The following is a 17,641-nucleotide window of genomic DNA, read 5'->3' as shown; positions in this document are numbered from 1 at the left end:
AGTCTGTGTCCCTGCCCTGGCACCCTCTGCCTCCCCTGTCCGTCTCACCGGAGCAGCTGAACTCATTCTTCTGGATCTCGGCCACGTTGAGGCCACGGAGCTGGGCTGGAGCAGCACACTGGGTGAAGAGTCCAATGGTGGGGCGCTGGCGCAGCCACTGCGAGAGCCAGGCCAGGTGACAGTCACAGAAGAGGTGGTTGGAGTGCAGGCGGCTGCAGGCAGACAGGGCAGTCAGAGGCCATGGGATGGCTCCTGCCCAACCCACTGCCCTCCGGCTGCCCCAGCCTGGCTTATCCCAAAGGCTGGGGGCATACAGAGGGGGACACGGAGGAGCTCGAGAGCATCTGTGTCAGTTGCCAAGGCCACCTCGCCTGGCAGTTCTTAGGGATGTTCTGCATGGGTGTCCCCTCCATCCCCTCCCCACAGTGCTGTCCCAGCACTGCTGAGCTGCCGGCACTGGCAGCAGAGCTGGGGACATCCCACTCCAACCCGGGGGGCCCCAGCACTCACAATGTCCGCAGCTTGGGCATGTGGTTGAAGCTGGACACGGGGATGGAAGTGATATTGTTGTTATTCAGGGTCCTGCAGGAAGGCAGAGGGGGCAGGTCAGGGCAGCCAGGCAGTAAATGGGAGTGTGAGATGGTCTAGGGGCACCAAATCCCTGGGAGCAGCAGCATCCACCCGCCCCCCAGTACAGGGTGGATGGATGGTGAGGTGAGGGATGGGGACAGCCCAAACCCCCGGGCAGGGCTTGCTGCCCTTTCCAGGCTTCTCTCCTCCACAGCCAGCTGCAGTCAGGTGGACCCCCTGGAGCAGGATCAGGCCCTGGAGCACAGACCTGCTGCAGTGATACGAGACCCCTGCTCAGCCGCTCCTCGGGACCAGGGTGAGATGGCATGCTGGGGATGTCCCTGCAGTGCCTCGGCGAGTGGGGACCACCCAGGGACACCCTCACCCTGCATGGGGCTTGCAGGCTGGAGACTACAGCTGGCCCCTGGCCACTTACAGGACCTCTAGCCCCCGCAGGGCGCGAAAAGCCCCGTCCTCGATGCAGCTGATCTGGTTCTTGTCCAGCTGCCTGCAGGAGAAAGACAGAAGGAACATTACTGGGACAGCCCAGGCAAAGCGACTGGTGGCTCCCAATGCTACCCACTGGACCTGACCCCAAACTCCCTCGTGCCCATCTGCTGGGACTCACAGGTTCTTGAGGTCAGTGGCCCCACGGAAAGCTTTTCTGGGGATAGCCTGGATGAAGTTCTCACTCAGGTCCCTGCAGAAGAAAGAGGCAGGAAGGAAAATGAGCGGTGCCTGCAAAGCACAATACCCCATGGGACCAAGGCATCCACAGGCAGGGGCATGCTCCGGCACTCAGTCATCCCCCAAGGGCTCTGGAAAACTGTGATTTGGCTTCAGGTCCTTGGTTGCCCACTGCCCTGCTGGCCATCCCGAGGCAAGTCTGGCTCCATCCATGGTGGCTGTAAGTGGCTGGGGCTCCCCGGGTTGTCCCCAGCTGCTGTCCCCAGCTCTTATTAGCAGAGCAGCAGGGCACAGCTCTAGGAAAACCCTCTGTACTTAAATACCCTCTGACTGCTATAATTACAGGTCCCTGCTGATTAACTGGTAATTACACTTAGTGGCTCCAGCAGGCATTCCCATGGAGCCTGCCCTGCACTTTAGAGGGCACAAATAATCGGGTCATTAATTACTTCATCGCTACAGGGCACTGTCTGTGTGATCACCTGCTCTGCAATGCCATGGCGTGCCAGGCTGGGTCTGTGTGGCAGGGCTGGCAGTGGGCTGGATCCCCCCCTTATGCCTGGGTTGGCTTTTAACAACCATGAAGGCCAAAAATCTCACTGCAAGCAGAGTCTGGGTGGACTGGCTCAGCTCACCCCATCTTTGGGGGTACGTGCCTCTTGTATTTGTGCCCCATGGCTCCCGCACGGCCATTCCCTCTCAGACCTCAAGGGCCAGGAGCTCCTCCGAGCTCGGCAGGCACCTGCATTGCCTGCACCCAGCCCCATGCCAGCACAGCCCTGCTCCAGCCACCCATGGGGCATAAGGCCAAGTCCCCAGCTCCCTCCTGGCACAGGGAAACTGAGGCATGATGTGGCGTTTGTCCTATGCAGCAAGTCCATGGGTGAGTGAGAAGCAGGACCAGAGCATCCCCCACAGATTAAGCACTCCCAGCATTACACAGGCCATGCAGACATCCTCATCCCAGCCCCAAGAGGTGGTTTGGGGTGTCCCTGGATGCCAGCGTTTCACACTCAGTGTTCACCAGGTGTGATTCGGCATAACGAAGCCTGTTCACTACCGATATCCCAGGGCACTTGGGCTGGGTCAGGATAGAGGCACAGCATCCGTGCTCCCCCCTCCCCGTGCCCTCGCTTCCTCCAGAAAACAGGCTCAGCATGGCCCACAAGCTGCTTGCAAAAGACCTGGAGATCTCCAAATTGGGACTTCACCCCAGCTGAAAGCTTCACTGCCACAACGGGGAAACACTGCCAGAGGGACGCACTGGCATCGCTTGCACAGATGCATGAGGAGAAGGAAAACCCAAGGACAGTGGCCTTGCCCAGCCCTCCAGTGGGATGCCCAGCCACCAAGGAGCTGCCACACGGTGTCAGAGAGATGCACTAGACCCTGTCCCCTGCACGCTTTGCACAGGGGCTGCTGCATCGCTCTGGCTCGTTCCTGGGGAACCAAACCCGGCTGGCAAAGCACCGTTGCTGGGGCAGAGAGAAGGAGATGCCCGCCCTGGAGAGGCCCAGGCTCCCGGGGAGGGTAAAGCCTCGCTCCCCCGCCAGCAGCCCGGTGCGCGGCAGGCGCAGTTTCACCGCTACCCGCGCGGCGGCACTGCCAGGCTGCCCGGCCCGGGCTGCCTGCGCTGCCTGCACTGCCTGTGCTGCCTGCTCCGCCTGGCCCTGTCCTGCTCCAGCCCTTCCCAGGGCTCTGGGCCGAGCCCCCCCAAAAGGATCGGAGTCGCCTCGCACTCTCCAAAGGGGAAGGACCCGACACCTGCAGCAGCCCCCGACACCCCAGCATCCCTTCAGACGCAAACGCTCCCTCCCCATCCTCTGGGGATGCAATGAGCCCGGGACCCCTAGGAATTGCACTGACCCTTCAGAAAAACACATCATCCCCCCAAATCCCCTCTTTGCTTTTGGCTCCTAGAGGAAGAAATCCTCTAGAAAACCCTCTGGAAACCCCCAAAGTTCACCGCTCTTCCTAGCCATGCATTCAATGCATCACGCTCCGTCTGGGCAGCTGCCTGTCCTCCAACATTAAACTGGCCACAGTGCAGCCAAGCACGGGAGCACCCACCGTGCTTCGGTGCTCTGAAACCCCCTCACAGCTCTGGCACTGCCTGCCTGGGCAGCCCCTGCCTGCAGGTTGTTTGGTTCCCCCATGGAAACCTTGCTCGTGTTTCTCCGCTCACAGCACATGGGAGTCCCAGCACGCCCGGGGAGTAAACCCAGGCGTCTGTCTGCAAGCTGCTCACTTACAGCTCGCAAGGGAAATGCTGCTAGAAGGTTTCAACTGACTTTGCGAGGCTTCTCCCCTTCACAGCTTTTTGTGACAGTCACCGATGAAGTGCTGCCGTTGGGGGTACCGAAGCCAAGAGGGACAGACGCTGGATGCGAGGGTTTCAGCAAGGCCCCGGCACTGGGCTTGCATTGCCGGCACGGTTACACAGCTGACGACACCAGGACAAACACATGCTTTGCCTGCGGGATCCTTGGGCCCCGGCATTGGAACAAGGCACGGCCCCTTCCCTCCTGGTGTTTCATAGCTCCCAGCTATGTTTGCTTTACACTTTGGCGCCAAAGAAACAGCAGATGGCACGGCTTCTCCTCCCTCCGTCGCACGGCTTGCGGCACCCTCGGCGGCTGCGCTGGTGCCACCTCGCACCCCGCCAAATACAAGTGTGTTGCTGCCATCGCATTTGGAGTGCCAGCTTGCAGCGGTGACCACAAGCACTGACAGGTCCGACAGCCCCTCTGAGGACCAAGCCGGTGGACAGGCACAGGCAGAGGAGGGGGAAAGAAAGCAGCCCCTGCCCCGCTGTCACAGCCACCCTTTCTGTCTTTTCCGGTTTCACTTCCAGGTATTTTCCTAAAGCTCCAAGTTTAAGAGTTCCTGGATATAGAACCCAGAGGATGCCCAAGCAGTCGGCCCATCCACAGCACCGCCATCCTCCCATCCCCATGCCACAGTGATCACGGAGCTGGAGTTTCTCCCTGCACGGGACAGGGTGCAAAGGGCTCCAGTAGTCCCAGGGGTGACAAGGGGGAAGGATGATGAGGGGTGAGCAGGTGATGGGGGATGCACAGCCTCCTCCCTGCAAGTGCCAGAGGACAGAGCCGGGCATCTGGACTGCCAACACCCTGGGCAAACCCTCCATGGAGGCTGTAGCACACATGCATGCCCCAATGGGAAGCTGTCAGCAGCCTGTCTGCAAAGCAGTGCCCTCACTTGCTCCCCAAGAACCTGCTGCATTTCCACCCCTTCCCGGCCCAGCCCCATCCCAGCCCCTTCTGCCCCCAGGCTCACCTCCCCCGCAGGGGTTTCTGACCCAGCAGATGCCTGTTAATTAGCAGCAGCCAGCTCCAGCCCATGGCTGTACCATGGGGAGAAGGAGGGCACCCACTTTCCTTCCACATCCCCCAAAAGCCTTATGGCCAAGCTACATCCACACAATCCCCCCTGGCTGGGTAGCGTGGAGGATGGCAGCGGTCAGGGATTGGGATTTTGAACACTTCCCTGCTTGGATCTTCCCCACTGTGTGCACTATGGTTGTCGGTGCAATACACGCAGGGTGGGTCAGGAGGTGCCACCAGCGCTGGCTTTTCTGGCAGCCAGCAGCCGCTGCCCCATGGCCACCAGTCCTCGGGGAGCCTCGGCGAGGAGCCAGCCGCTGGGGTATGGCTCCCTCGGGGCTGGCAGGGGCTCGGCGGCGGGAGCCAACCCCCCAGCGCGCCGCCCTGCCCGGCACTTAGCGGGGCACCCGAGCAAAACTGTTCGACATCTCTTCCCAGTGGGGAGCCCACTCAGGCAAACAAACCAGCAGCCTTAATCTCCCCGGCAAGAGCCCGGCAGGCTGGAGGATGGGTGGGAGGGAGGGAGGCAGCCGGGCGGGGAGGCTGGGGCTATTACCACGCTCTCATTCTTTCAGTTAATCCTGACTTCACACTTTAACCTGATTGAGCCTTGTTTGGGGAGCCGGCTCCTCGTGCGCCGTGTGAGGGGATTAGGGCTGGACACAGCGGGGAGGTAATTGCTTCCCAGCGGCGCTGGCCCCACGTCCTCCAAGCCCCCCACCGCCTGCCAAGAGCTCCGGGGGCGGCCTGGCATCCCTCCGGCATGGCGCTCCCCTCGCCAGGCAGCCCAGCTTGGCAGCATCCCCGGGGCTGGCCGTGTCGGCGGTGCAGAGGTCCATCTTGTCCGGCGTCAGTATCCACAGGGGCGCCTCCGTCCAGGTGAAAGCCGCAGCCCGTGATGTGTCCCAGCCATGCCGGCGAGGGCTGCGGAGACACGCCGCAGCAGGCAAGCGGCTTTTCGCCCCAGCAGCACCCACACGCCGATGACCAGCTGCTGGCTCCAGGAAGGTGAAGCACAGGGGGTTGCTCTCTTTAATTTGTTTCCTCCCCAGCTTCCACGATGGAAACACATTAGCATCTGGTGGTCTCCCAGACCCTCTCCTGCTCACTGGGGCAGATCGAAGGCATTAACTCTTCAGCTGCTGCCAGGCTGCTGCTCCCACAATGAAAATGCATGGCAGGTCCCTGCTCAGGGGCCAGGTGCTTCCCCCAGCAGCTCTGCTCCACTGGCACTGGGACCAGCCACTGCAGGCACCAGCTCAGCCACAGCAACTGTCCACCAAGTCTCGATCAGACAAGGCAGCTGCCTTCACAACCAAAGCCATGCAGCCCTGGGCAGCACCAGCGTTTCGGGCTTGGATAGCTGCTCCCCAGATTTCAGCCTCGCCTCACTGGTGCTGTGCCAGAGGAGGCTGTGCCGGGGTGCAGCCAAAGGGTCTGCTGGGAACTAACCATCAAGGACCATGGCACCAGAAGCTATTAAGCAGCCCTGTGTCCCTCGGGTCACCCCACACATGCTGTTTGTCCCAGCACAGCGGGACGGGCAGAACCGGGGCTGCCCCGCCACCACGGCTGTTCACGCCACCATCTCCACCTCCTGACAGGTGACAAGGGTGAGCGTGAAGCAGCAGAAAGACTCCCACATTACACAAGATCAATAGACTAATCAGCACTCACATTAGTAGCATTAGACAGCCCAGAGTCCCCCCGGGTGTTTTGCACTCCTGTTTCTCGCTGCAGGGGAGGTGCAGCTGCACCCACCACTTCTGTCAGCGTCAACACCCACCCACAGCCCTGCACTAGGGGAAACAAGTGTCACCCACGTGTCCCAGCCACACGATCTGCTTGAGGTGATGGACACAAGTCCCCAATGCTGCAAGGACCCTGCACCCACGGAGGGGTGTCCCACGCCTCTGTCCCACCCCAGGGGAGCTGCTTGCTGGAGGTCAGGGGCAGCTGCCCTGCAGCTGCATTAGCAGGGTGCCAGGGTAACGAGGCAGGATTTCATCCACCATGTCACCTGCCCTGGTCCCCAGCACTGGCGTGAGCAGGGCCCCGCAGCCCCATCTCAGGTTCAGGCTCCCACGTTGTGCCCCCAGCATTACGTCAGGCTGTTTGATTTTTAATGGGCTCCGCTGGCCCAGCTGCCAGCACCACTCCATCCTGGCCGAGGGGGACGAGACAGACCTCCCACCCCCTCCACCCTGCCTCACTCTGCCATCCCCAAGGTCACGGGGAGCCTGTGTGCTGCCTGCTGCTGCCTGCTACCTGCTGCGAGCCCGGACCCTGGGGCTGATGGTGTTTGCACAGGACAAGGTGGGATCGCAGACTGATGTACGGGTGCAAATAAGTCAGGGTGCAGCATGGTGGGCTCAGTGTGAGCCCCTGCCACCCAGGAAAGAGATAGTGGCATGTCTGGAAATGGCACCTGGGCAGGGGCCAGAAAGGGAAATGTGAGGGGATGGGACAGGGTCCAAAGCAGCACGGCAAGGGGGAAAGGGAACATTATTCACTGCTTTTCACACCACCAAAACAAGGGATGACCAGCACAATCACGAAGGCAGGTTTAAAATCACAGCTAAGAGTGACTCCTCCAAATTATGCATTGTTAGTCCATGGGACTAACCACAACCAGCTCAGAAGGGAAATGAATAGAAGAAAAGCACAGAGATACACCTGCAATGCCATGCTGCGGCAAGGATGCCTGCAGGTGGATGCTTGGGACCTGGCTTCTGCTGCCAGGAGACCAGCTGGGCACACCTCTGGTAGGCACCACACTGCCTGGTGCAGGCTGCCAAGCACGGCCAATGGCTCAGCTGCTGCTCAGCCAGCACGGACGGTCACCCAGCAGGAGTCACTTCTCCCGTCAGCCTGTTTTAGTGGGAGGCGGAGATGTACAACCCTTCTGCTCCCCAGAACAGCGTGGGGGATGTCAACCTGGGGTCAGCCAGGGCAGGGTGCCAGGGTCCCCTGCTACTCTTGTCCCTGCCCCTCCTCGGGTGGGGGGGAGCACAGCGAGTTGTGGGGGGCTGCTCCTGCGATGATTCAAGGGGGAACAGCTGGTTGCTGCGAGGAGCATCCCAGGCTGGGCGGCGCAGCACAGCCCTCTCCGCTCGCAGCCGGAGCGAGCGCTTCATCAGGCAGCTCCAGCCGCCAACAATTACGTGCTGAGTAAATCGATGGGATATAATTGGACTATTAAGATCTCATTATCCTCCTGGCTCCGGGTATCGCAGCCTGCAGCGTGCTAGGGGAGACCACAACCTGCAGCCACAGAAACTGCCTCCTGACCTAGACAGCCTTGATGTGTACTGGGGACAGGGTGCACTGAGCAGGGATGGTACAGCCAGAGGGGACAAGGATGGCAGCAGCAACCTGTATTCAGCACAGGAGACATCTCTGTGGCACAGTGAAGCACAAGGCAAAGGCAGGGGTGTGTCCCTACAGGGGCTCAGAGATGAGGAGGTCCAGGCATCTTTGTTCTAGCCACCATAGCAGCCTGAAAGCCACCGCTGGCCTCTCCTGCCCTGTGGAGGGCTCATTGCTCCTGGGTGGCACTGGGAGTTTGGCCTCTATATGCACTGTCATGTGTGCCTCTACCTCAGCCTAGCTGGAAAGTGGGGCTCATGTCCCCATCTGTGAATTGCAGGGTCCCCGTGGCTCTGAGTCGCACAGGCTGCCCAGCCCTGGGGGTCACCTCCCCTGTGAAAGGGTCACATCACCTGCTCACACACCACCCATGGGGGTGTGATGTGATTCCTGGCCATGGAATGGTCCTCCCGAAGGGACCAGAGTCCTTGGTACTTCTTGGCAGGCAGGATGACACCAGGTCATGTCCACCGAGGTCCAAGCAACAGTAAATAATCACTTTCCTTAGGAGACCTGCCCCCCCCCCCCCGCCCCCGGCCATCTGAGGTTTTTTGCAGTAATATTTCTTGGTATCTCAGCACCAGCGAAAGCAATGGATCAGAGCTCATCCGTGACAGGCCCATATATATATAAGGACAAAAAAATCCTTCACTGGAGCAAGGAAACACACTCTAGACATCATGATGTTGTGCTGAGCACCTCAGACCATGGACCTCAGTGACACAAGCCCAATCAACAAATTCTGCCTGTCCACCACGTACACACAGCAAAGAGTAAAGGTGAAAGCTGCCAGACCAGGGAGCAGTGCTTCACACCACTCCTCTTTTGAGAAAGGCTTCCCAAAGTGCAGTACTGACCCCAGGCTTTGGCCCTGGCCCCTTCCCTCCCAGGAGGTGCAGGTGTTTCCCAAAACATTAAAGCTGGAGAGGTTTGTTGCTTGGACAGCCAAGCAGAACATGTGTAAAATGCAACATACGTTCGTGGCAACAGTTAGTGAGAAGAATCTCAGCCCCAGCGTGGTGGTGCTGATTTAGCAAAACATTTCAGGGCATGCATAAATCTCAGCGGCTTCAAAGGGACACTGCTGACCCGTGCCATGACCTGGGCCGCTGTCCTTACCAGACCACCAGTGACTGACACCAGCTGGTGCCACCACGGTGCCTGTGTATGCCAAGGGGGTGCACAAGGGATGCCAAGGCATGAGGGTGCCTGCACCACGGGTGACACCAGCTGTCCCCTATTTGGGCACGGGGGAAGTCAGGGACATGCAACACCCATCACGAGCGGGATGATCTGCACGGGGAAGGCATTTGCATGAGACGGACTCTGCCGAGCAGCTCTCTGCGCAGGGCAGTGCCTGTGCAGTGTGGTGGCTTCAGTCCAGCTCCAGCAAGGAGCAGCTCCCGTGTGGGCTGCGCTGCAAAGCCAGAGCCACAGGACTCGGACTCCATGAGTCCAAGGGGGATACTATGGGAACAAGGGGAGCTGGCCAAGGAAAAGAGGAGAGCGTGGGAGGGAGGGGGAATAAAGCATCTGCCACCCACCCTGGAGCCTCTTCAGAGATTGAAACAAGTTAAAAGCAGCAGCTTTAATGGAAACACAAGTGAAATAACAAGCTGCAAACCCTGCGTGCCTGTCGCCGCCCCCTCTCCATACTGTCCCTTTGTTCCTGCAACCTCCTTATCTGTGGGAAGGGGAGCCAATGTGAGGTTAAGGCATTGCCACCAGCTCTCCAGCATCCTGAAGTGCCTCAAGAGAGCCACAGCACCCACCATGCCCAGTGCCCTGTGGTCTGGCAGAGGCTGGGGTGGGGTGGGGTGTGCAGGGGGTGCCCCGCAGCACTCACCTCGAGCAGCCAACTGGCCACTGCCTGCAAAGGGACCTGCTGTGTGGCTGACATGTATCCCCTCTTCTCCCACTGACCACTGGATGAGGGCTTGTCCCCTCCAGCAAGCATCTGCCTGGACACTGGGGTGTTAAAACTGCACCTGTTCAGCTTACAGCCTCCGTGTCCCACTGCCACTGGGAGCCGAGGCACATAGCCACACCCAGCCGGTGGCCCCATCGCCGCATGGCCTCCTGCTTCTCTCCATCCCTGCTTTCCACCACCTCCCAGTCTGTCCCCTCCACCCTGGTGTTCAGCAAGCTTGTCCTCATCCCTCCTTTCATGTGTCTGCTTCTGTCTCGCCCTCCAGTAGCAGGAAATCCCTGCGAAACCCTCCACCAAAGCATGTTTTCTTTCCAGCTCCCACGGTACCCTCCAGCCCACGCACCTACCTGCTTCACATTTGCATCACCCGGCTCATTTCCAGCACGCTCCCAACATGCTGCAAATCAATGGTGCGGAGACATCCCTTTCCCCAGAGCTTCATGGCCCCACCAGCCTCCCCCCAAACCCACCCTCGGCTCACCGCCCCACTGCTCTCCTGTAGCACAGGCAAACCACTGCCCATGGCAGAGCATCATCCCAGTGCTCAGAGAACCAGCATGTTCTGGGGTGCCCGGCAAAACAGGGTACCACAGCCCAGCAGCTCCAGAGCCTGGGGCAGAGCAAGCCGGGAGGTAACGGTGGGCATTAGCTGGACTACATGTGGCTCTACATCTGGCAGATGGCAGTGTGCCACAGCGAGACCCTCCTGTGCAGCCCTGTGATGGTTAGGACAAGGTCAATCCCCCCTCACCCCATGACCCCATGCATGGAGGGCCCTGCTGGGACAGATGCCAGGCTCCAGCCCTGTGCACCAGGAAGCCCTGCACCCTCCAGCACACGGCGTGTGCTCCCTGCCCGGCAGCTCCTGCCCAAGAAGACACCCCAAACTCCATGCAGCAACACTCATCCAAGGTGTAAATGAAAAAGCAAATAGCTCTTCTTGTGAGCCAGCCCTGTGGGGAGCTGGCTGCGGCTCTCGTTAGCAGGCTCATCCCCTGGGTTTGCAGCACTGCTGAGCTCAGAGCTAATTGACTCCCAGGCTCTGAGGCTTTTAATTGCTAATAAGTGTGAAGCCAGCCCTGCCGGCCCTGCTGGATTCCTCCGAGGTGTGAATGAGGCTGAGCCAAGCTGAGAATTGCGTCCAGGCTGTCCCAGATCTGGCTCAGGCTGGTGAGCCAAGGAGCGATGCTGCAGATCTGTGATGCTGCTCCTCAGCTTTGCAGGTCCTGGGATAGCAGCTCTAAACCCTAGTCCAAGTTTTGGGAAGGGCTAAAGCAAACTCCCTCTGGCCTAGAGGATGCTCTAAAACCGATGCTGAACCAGCTGGAGTTACTTGGCAAGGTGCCCTGCCATGACCAAGGGTCCTTCAGGCTCCTCACGCTCAGCCCTAACATTAAGATGGGCAAAACTCTTGCCCCAGCAGCAGCTGCATCTCAGCCTGGCTTCCTGAAAGCGCCTGGGAGTGACCCCAGAGCTGGCATTGGGATGCAAGGTGGGAGATGCATCATGGGGTGAAAAGCATCAGCCCCCGTTGGCAGCCAGGGTAGAACCAATGGGAGATCTCAAACCCAGCCCAGCAGCTGGAAAAAATAGATGTGATTTTACACAGGGCTGGGAGGAAACAGCCCTGATAGGAGAAGGGTCCGATGGGAAAGGAGGGTGGGAAATGGGGCAGAGCATGCACGAGGCTGCAAGAGCACCCGAGCATGGGAACCAAGTGCAGGGGCACACAGCAGGGAAAATTCAACAGGCAGATAAAGAGACTCCATCCCGTGTGGCACACATCAAAGCCAGGATAAAAACTGCTGGGAGGGCAGCAAAGCCCTGCCACAAGGCTGGGCCCAAGTGGGGGCTGCCCTTGCCCCAGTAACATCACTCCCAAGAGGGTTTGGGGGAGCAGCACCCTGTCATGGCCATGCCACAGGGGACAGGGAGCTGCACCCCAGCCCACAGGGCTTCCCTCCAGGGAGCAGCTCTTTGAAGAGCCCCCGGCACAAAACCAAACCCCAAGTCTGGGGAAGCCTCTGCCTGCAGGTAGTTAGTACAGCTGCAGCCCCCCCAGTCATAAAACACTGCCACCCACGGACCTCGCCTGTGCTGGGCATCAACAGCTCCTCCTTGTTTTGGGGAGGCAGAAATGAGTTTCCAGAGGCACATCTGGATGCTCCTCCTGCCTTTCCCTGATCCACACACGCATGGAACCTCAGAGCAGCACCCAGCCTGGCAGCAGTGCCTGACCGCAAGACACAGACTGCGGAGCCCTGGCCCCGAGCCCATGGGCACCTGGGGCTCTCACACAGCCTCCATAGCAAAACTCAAGTGGTGGAGCAGGCTCACGTCTCTTTGCAAGCTGCCCTGAGGTTAATTATCTTTGAGGTCAACAACATCCCTCTGGTTTCTGCTCCAAGTGCATCTCACTTCAGGTGGGGACACTGGCTCTGCGACCCCGAGAGCCCAAAGCTGGCCCTGCACTGCAGATGTGCCTGAATAGCCCCATCCACATCTCCTGCAACAACCCAAATGAGCTGGGACAAGAGGATGGGCGTTTCCCAGTCACAGGTGTTTTCATGAAGGTTGAGCATCTCACCACCATCACCCATGCTACGCCAGAGCTGGCAGCTTGTGGGGATTCCTAATAAAATACATGCACACCAGGAGCAGCTCACCTCCACGCCCCTCTCCTGTGCTACCTCTTGCTGCATTTAAAACTTAGCTCAAGCCCAGCCGGGACTACAGCGGGGATTCCCACTAAGGGGAGAGCCAGGGTGCATCTGGGGAGAGGGAACAGGACCCTGCACCCTTGGGGGGTCACTTCTCCCAGCTCCAAGGGAGCTGCTGGCTAGGGCTGGATCTGCCAACGTTGCAGCCAGACTCCAGCGCAGCTGCTCGGGTGGTCCAGGGCTGCTCGGCGCGGCTGCAGTTCGTGCTCTAGGACCCGGGGAGTGGAGCTGTCGAGGCTGATTACCCCTGCCAGAGCAGGCCTGGCAGGTTTATTTTTAACAGTTCTGATTGAAGCTGGTTTCCTGCTGACATTTACACTCCTTCATCATTATCAGCTCCCCAGCTTCCAACTGCCAACATTAAAGGGGGGATGAAATCTCCCGAACAGTAGGGTCCTGGCTGCAAACCCTGCAGAGGGGGGGAGACCCACACAGGCACAGATGAGCGGACACCAGCCCCCTCGGAGGGAGCTGGGTGGCCAGGGAGCCCCATCTCACAGCAGGGGCATCACAGGCTGGGACCCCACCACGGGATGGAGCAGGAACCATCTCAGGGCAGCCTGGGGAGGGATACGTGCCATCCACCGCTGGCAGATGTGCAAGGATGCAGCAGCATGACCAGGCTACAGGTGCAACTTTGGGTGCTGATGCCCCCAGAGACACCCCTGCTTCCAGGAGTGCCCCAACCATGACCAGCTCCAGATGTTGGTACCCCAGGACATGGCTGCTGGCCCGTGCCAGCAGAAGGGTGAGCAGCCAACTCCTGAATGCATGTGCCCATGCCAGAGCCCCTGAGCTCTCGGCAGTGGGCACGGGGCAGGGCTCAGACCCCCAGCACAGTCCTCTGCAATGGGAGGGTGAGCAGGGGCTGTGCAGCACAGCCTGAACCTCGTCCTCTCTTCCATACTGCCATAAAATCTTATTTTTAAGGCGGGCAATGCAATGTGGAGTCAGTAGCAGGGCTCCCAGCATGACCAGAGCTAGGCACTCAGATCTGAAAACCTCTTTTTTTCCCTATGAAACAGCCAAATTCCAACACGTATGGGCTAAAAATACACCCCCAGTCTGCCAGGGACTCTGCCCGCTCTTACATTTCTTGGATGATTCATATTTTGTCAGATCCCAGCTCAGTTTAGAGATTAAAAATACCAGGTTTGGGAGACAAGCATGTCACAGGCCCAAGAAGGTGTCAGAGCCCTGTGGGAGGTGGCCAGAGACCTGACTGTGGTGGGACACATCCTGCTCCAGCTAAGACTGCGGGCTGGGCATGGTCCCTGCCATGGGGAATGGCTGCCATTCGCCCCACAGAGGGGGAAAGCCCAGCAGCAGCCCTGTATGGGTACACACCACTCCAAGGCCAGACAACTGGGATTGAACCCACTGCATCCCAGAGCAGCTCCAAAATGGGGCGGATGCATGCATGGGAGCTTCCCTCCAGCTTTTACCTAACTTAATTACCTTAATGGGTATGAATTCACCAATAACTAATTAGACAGCCCCATTCCTACCTAATATGCCAATAGCTGCCTCCTAATTAAATATTATAGGGATTTAAAAGCATTTCCGACAACAACTTATTAGATATGTAAAATACTGCAAATTAGCCAGCTCCCCCACTGAAACTCTGCCTGGGAACAATGCAGGGTCCTGGCTGGGCAGAAATCCGGGACATCTTTTCAAGTAAATTGAGAGAAGGGCCCATTCTTCTGGCAAAGAGAGTTTTTTTCTGAGGGTTGGAGATTCCCAGAGCACAAAGAAGGCAGCCCAGAAACGCCTCTGCCAGTCCTGCCACCCCCAAGAGCCACCACAAGCCTCACAGCAAAGGCGGTTGGGATGTAAGAGGGCTCCCAGTTAGTTAAGTAAATATTAATGCAAATTGTCAGCGAGCCTGGAGATGAGATCCCAGGCACCGAGGCTTGGAGGGGAACAAGCACTTCCTCATATTATCAGCCCATCCACCCTCCGAGGGGGGAGCAGGAGCAGGGAGCTGCTCAGCGCCAGGAGAAATGAGCTCTGAGAGCCAATTTCCATCTGACTGCAGCACATTTGATGTCTCGTGAAGTCGAGTTCACACACGCCGTCTCGCCTCTGCCTCACATGGGGAAGGGGTCGGATCCTCCCTGCATACACACAGCCCCAGCTCCGGCTGAGTGTGTGAGCATCCCGCAGCACTCTGGGATCCAGCATGGGATGAGCAGTCCCCATGGCATCCTTCTAGCCAGAAGCAGCTGGAGAGAAAAGGGCTGGGGTTTGGTCCCATCCTCACGTGTTGGCTGTGAACAAGGCTAAAGCACGGCTGCCTTGCTTTGCCCCCAGCACAGAAGGCATCTGTGCCTTCACCCTCAACACCTGCTTGGTCTAAGAGCCAAATTCAATGCTAAGACGGAGCCGTGGGGACCATGGGATGGAGCACAGGAGGGCTGCAGCATCCCTTCCCGTAACCTGCAGGCAGGAGCCCAGCCCAATGCAGCTCGTAGCTGCCCCGCTGCCAGGCTCTTCCCCTAAAAGCAAAGCAGAGAGCAAACGGTTTGCAAGGGAAAAGGCCAGGAGTGAAGGCAGGGCACACCACCAGGTAATTGCCTGCAAACATAACTCGGCTTGCAAGTGGGAGCTGCAGTGCTGGGCTTTGAACAGGGCTGTTCCATGTGCTTAGTGCTCCTGCCGCTCTCCATCCCTCCCATCAGACACCGGAGAGGGGATGAGGACAGAGGAGGCGTTTGAAATTCACACTTCAGTGTTGATACCCAAGTATCCTGGCCTGTCTTTGCTGCACGACTGGAGGCAACCCAGGGAGCAGGAGGGTGAGCAGGGAGACAAGGGCTCAGGCTCCCAGAGCCTTTAGTGCTGGGATCAATTGCCCGCTCAGGGATGCTCTGCCACAGAGGGAGCAAGGAGCCGTACTCAGCCCCTTCCTCACTACAGCTCCCATGCTGCAGCTTTTACTCGGGGGTAATGCTGCAAGGGAGCACCCTTGGACCAGGGGCTCTCCTCACACTGCCTGGGAGGCATCTCCCGTTGTGCCCACACACACTGCAGCACACGTGTTGCAACCCATCACCTGCCACATCATGTCCACACACCCACCAGTGTGCACACACGTGTGCTCTCTTAATCACTCCTTAATTCTCACTTTCAAGCCTTTCCCCCATAAGTGTCATTTTTCATGCACCCTTGTACAAGCAGACCTTGAAAAGCAGTGACCTGGGGAGCAGCAGAAGGCAGGGACAAGGCCCCTCCAGGAGTCCAGCCCATCTTCTGGGGCTGGTGGAAAGAACAGTGCAGTGCTCCTCACCCAGAAATGCTTCCTTGGGCACACAACCCAAGGAGCACTGGGGAGGCTAGGCAGGGAGGAAGACAGAAGCTGGAGGCTGGGAGCAATTCTGCTACTGCCATGTGCAATTAAATCAGTATCCAGACCATGCAGGCCAGAAAGAAAGGGGCAGTGTCAGTGACAATACCAAGGAACAGCATGAGACATCCACCTCACCCTGCAGTACTCATAAGCACCCCACACCTCCACCTCCCCCGGGAGAGCCAGAGAGGGAGCCACAGAGGCGGGCGGCTCGTGGGAATCCTCCTAGTCCCATAGCCACTACTGGGAGCCACGAATGGCAGGACGTGGTCCCCAGCTGTGGGCCAGGCTGTGGCTGGCAATGGGCAGGAGTGCCTGGGAGGCATCTTCAGAAATAACAGCACATCCTGCATCTCTGGAGTCCGGGACGCTGGATTCAGACACATTTTTGGGAAAGCAACACCTCACGTCAATGAACAGCAGGTCTGGGCAGATCCCTCCTGGGCAGGGGTGGTGCTGCCAGAGCGCAGCGGGGGACTCTGTGCAAGGGAGCAGGGTGCCTCATCCCAGACGTGCTCTCCCCAGACCCTCAGTGTCCCTGGGGTGGATGTAGCATCCTGGTGTTCCGTCACCTAGCCCAGGGATGTAGATGTGTAACCCCAGATCGGGCCAGGCTCTGCATGCTAATGCCCTGGCTCTCCCTGGCTCTCCCTGCTAATACTCTTCCCGCAAAACACAGAGGGGTTGAGGGTCTAAATACATCAAAGCCAGGCTTTGAACTGACTTAAAGAGGCACCCTGATTTTTATCAGACTGCCTATGCCACCGACAACAAGACTCCCCCAACCCATCTGCACCCTCCCACGCGGCATCCCAGCGCCTCCCAAAGCACAGCTGAAGCCCAGACCTGCCAGAGCTGGCAGATCCGGGGGCTCTTCGGGACAGGCTCTCACCTCTGTAGCTCAGGGGATGGATGCGCTGAGTTCAGCTCCCAGCCAAAGGACAGCCCTAAGCCGGGGAAAAAAACCCCTTCCAGGGCTGCCACCTGCTTTCCAGGGACTCAGCAGCCTCACCCCACTTTTTCCAGGGACAGATTAGGGCACAGGGACAGTGTGCACTTGTAGCCATAAACCCGAGGACCGCTCTCCCTCCTCCAGCCCCTGGAGACCTCCATCCCTGCCAGCTGAAAGGCTCACCCAGCCTAAAACCCCATCTGCTCTCTGGAGCCACTCTGTCTGCAGGGCCGGGCAAAACCTGCTCCTTCCCCACCAAGGCACCACAGGGTGGGCAGCCGACCCATGGAGCTGGAACATCCCCACTCGCCTCCACGACCCGCAGGCAGCTGCCTGAGCGAGTATCCCCCAGCGTGCAGGAGGCTGCAGGCAGCTGCCCACCTCCCCCAGGGAAGGCAGTGGGCAGCCAGGAGGGGACAGACGCCAGCCAGACCCACACCAAGACAGGAACCGCCATGCACAAAGGCAGCCCGGTGCGGCCGCACGCTGCTAAGGGCTGGCATGGTCAGCTGGCGGATGGGGCCCAGCAGGAAAGGGGTCCTGCCGCCCATTTTGCCCCTGGAGAAGAGGGTTTACAGCAGTGTCCGCCTCACCAGGCTGCACATAGCCTCTCCCCCTCATTATTTTTTCACCACAAGAACTATCTTATACCTTATCAATAATTCACAGGTACAAACGATAACGTTCGCTGTCATGGTCCGGGAGCCACATGTT

The 17,641-nt window shown here is 58.9% G+C and overlaps 1 protein-coding gene across 1 annotated transcript in view; it reads right to left on the bottom strand.

Annotated features, from left to right (window-relative positions):
- The window catches only part of SLIT1 (slit guidance ligand 1), a 55,943-nt gene that overhangs the window by 16,800 nt on the left and 21,502 nt on the right, over positions 1 to 17,641 (bottom strand). Inside the window, exons 9-12 of the mRNA XM_074875686.1 lie at positions 1,199 to 1,270; positions 1,007 to 1,078; positions 511 to 582; positions 49 to 212 (exon numbers count right to left, since the gene is read on the bottom strand). Of these exons, the coding sequence (XP_074731787.1) occupies positions 49 to 212; positions 511 to 582; positions 1,007 to 1,078; positions 1,199 to 1,270 (380 nt within the window). The remainder of the gene's footprint in view (positions 1 to 48; positions 213 to 510; positions 583 to 1,006; positions 1,079 to 1,198; positions 1,271 to 17,641) is intronic.

This window comes from Strix uralensis, chromosome 7 (assembly GCF_047716275.1).
Source record: "Strix uralensis isolate ZFMK-TIS-50842 chromosome 7, bStrUra1, whole genome shotgun sequence".
Classification (NCBI taxonomy): domain Eukaryota; kingdom Metazoa; phylum Chordata; class Aves; order Strigiformes; family Strigidae; genus Strix; species Strix uralensis.
This window is presented reverse-complemented; position numbering and strand designations above follow the sequence as displayed.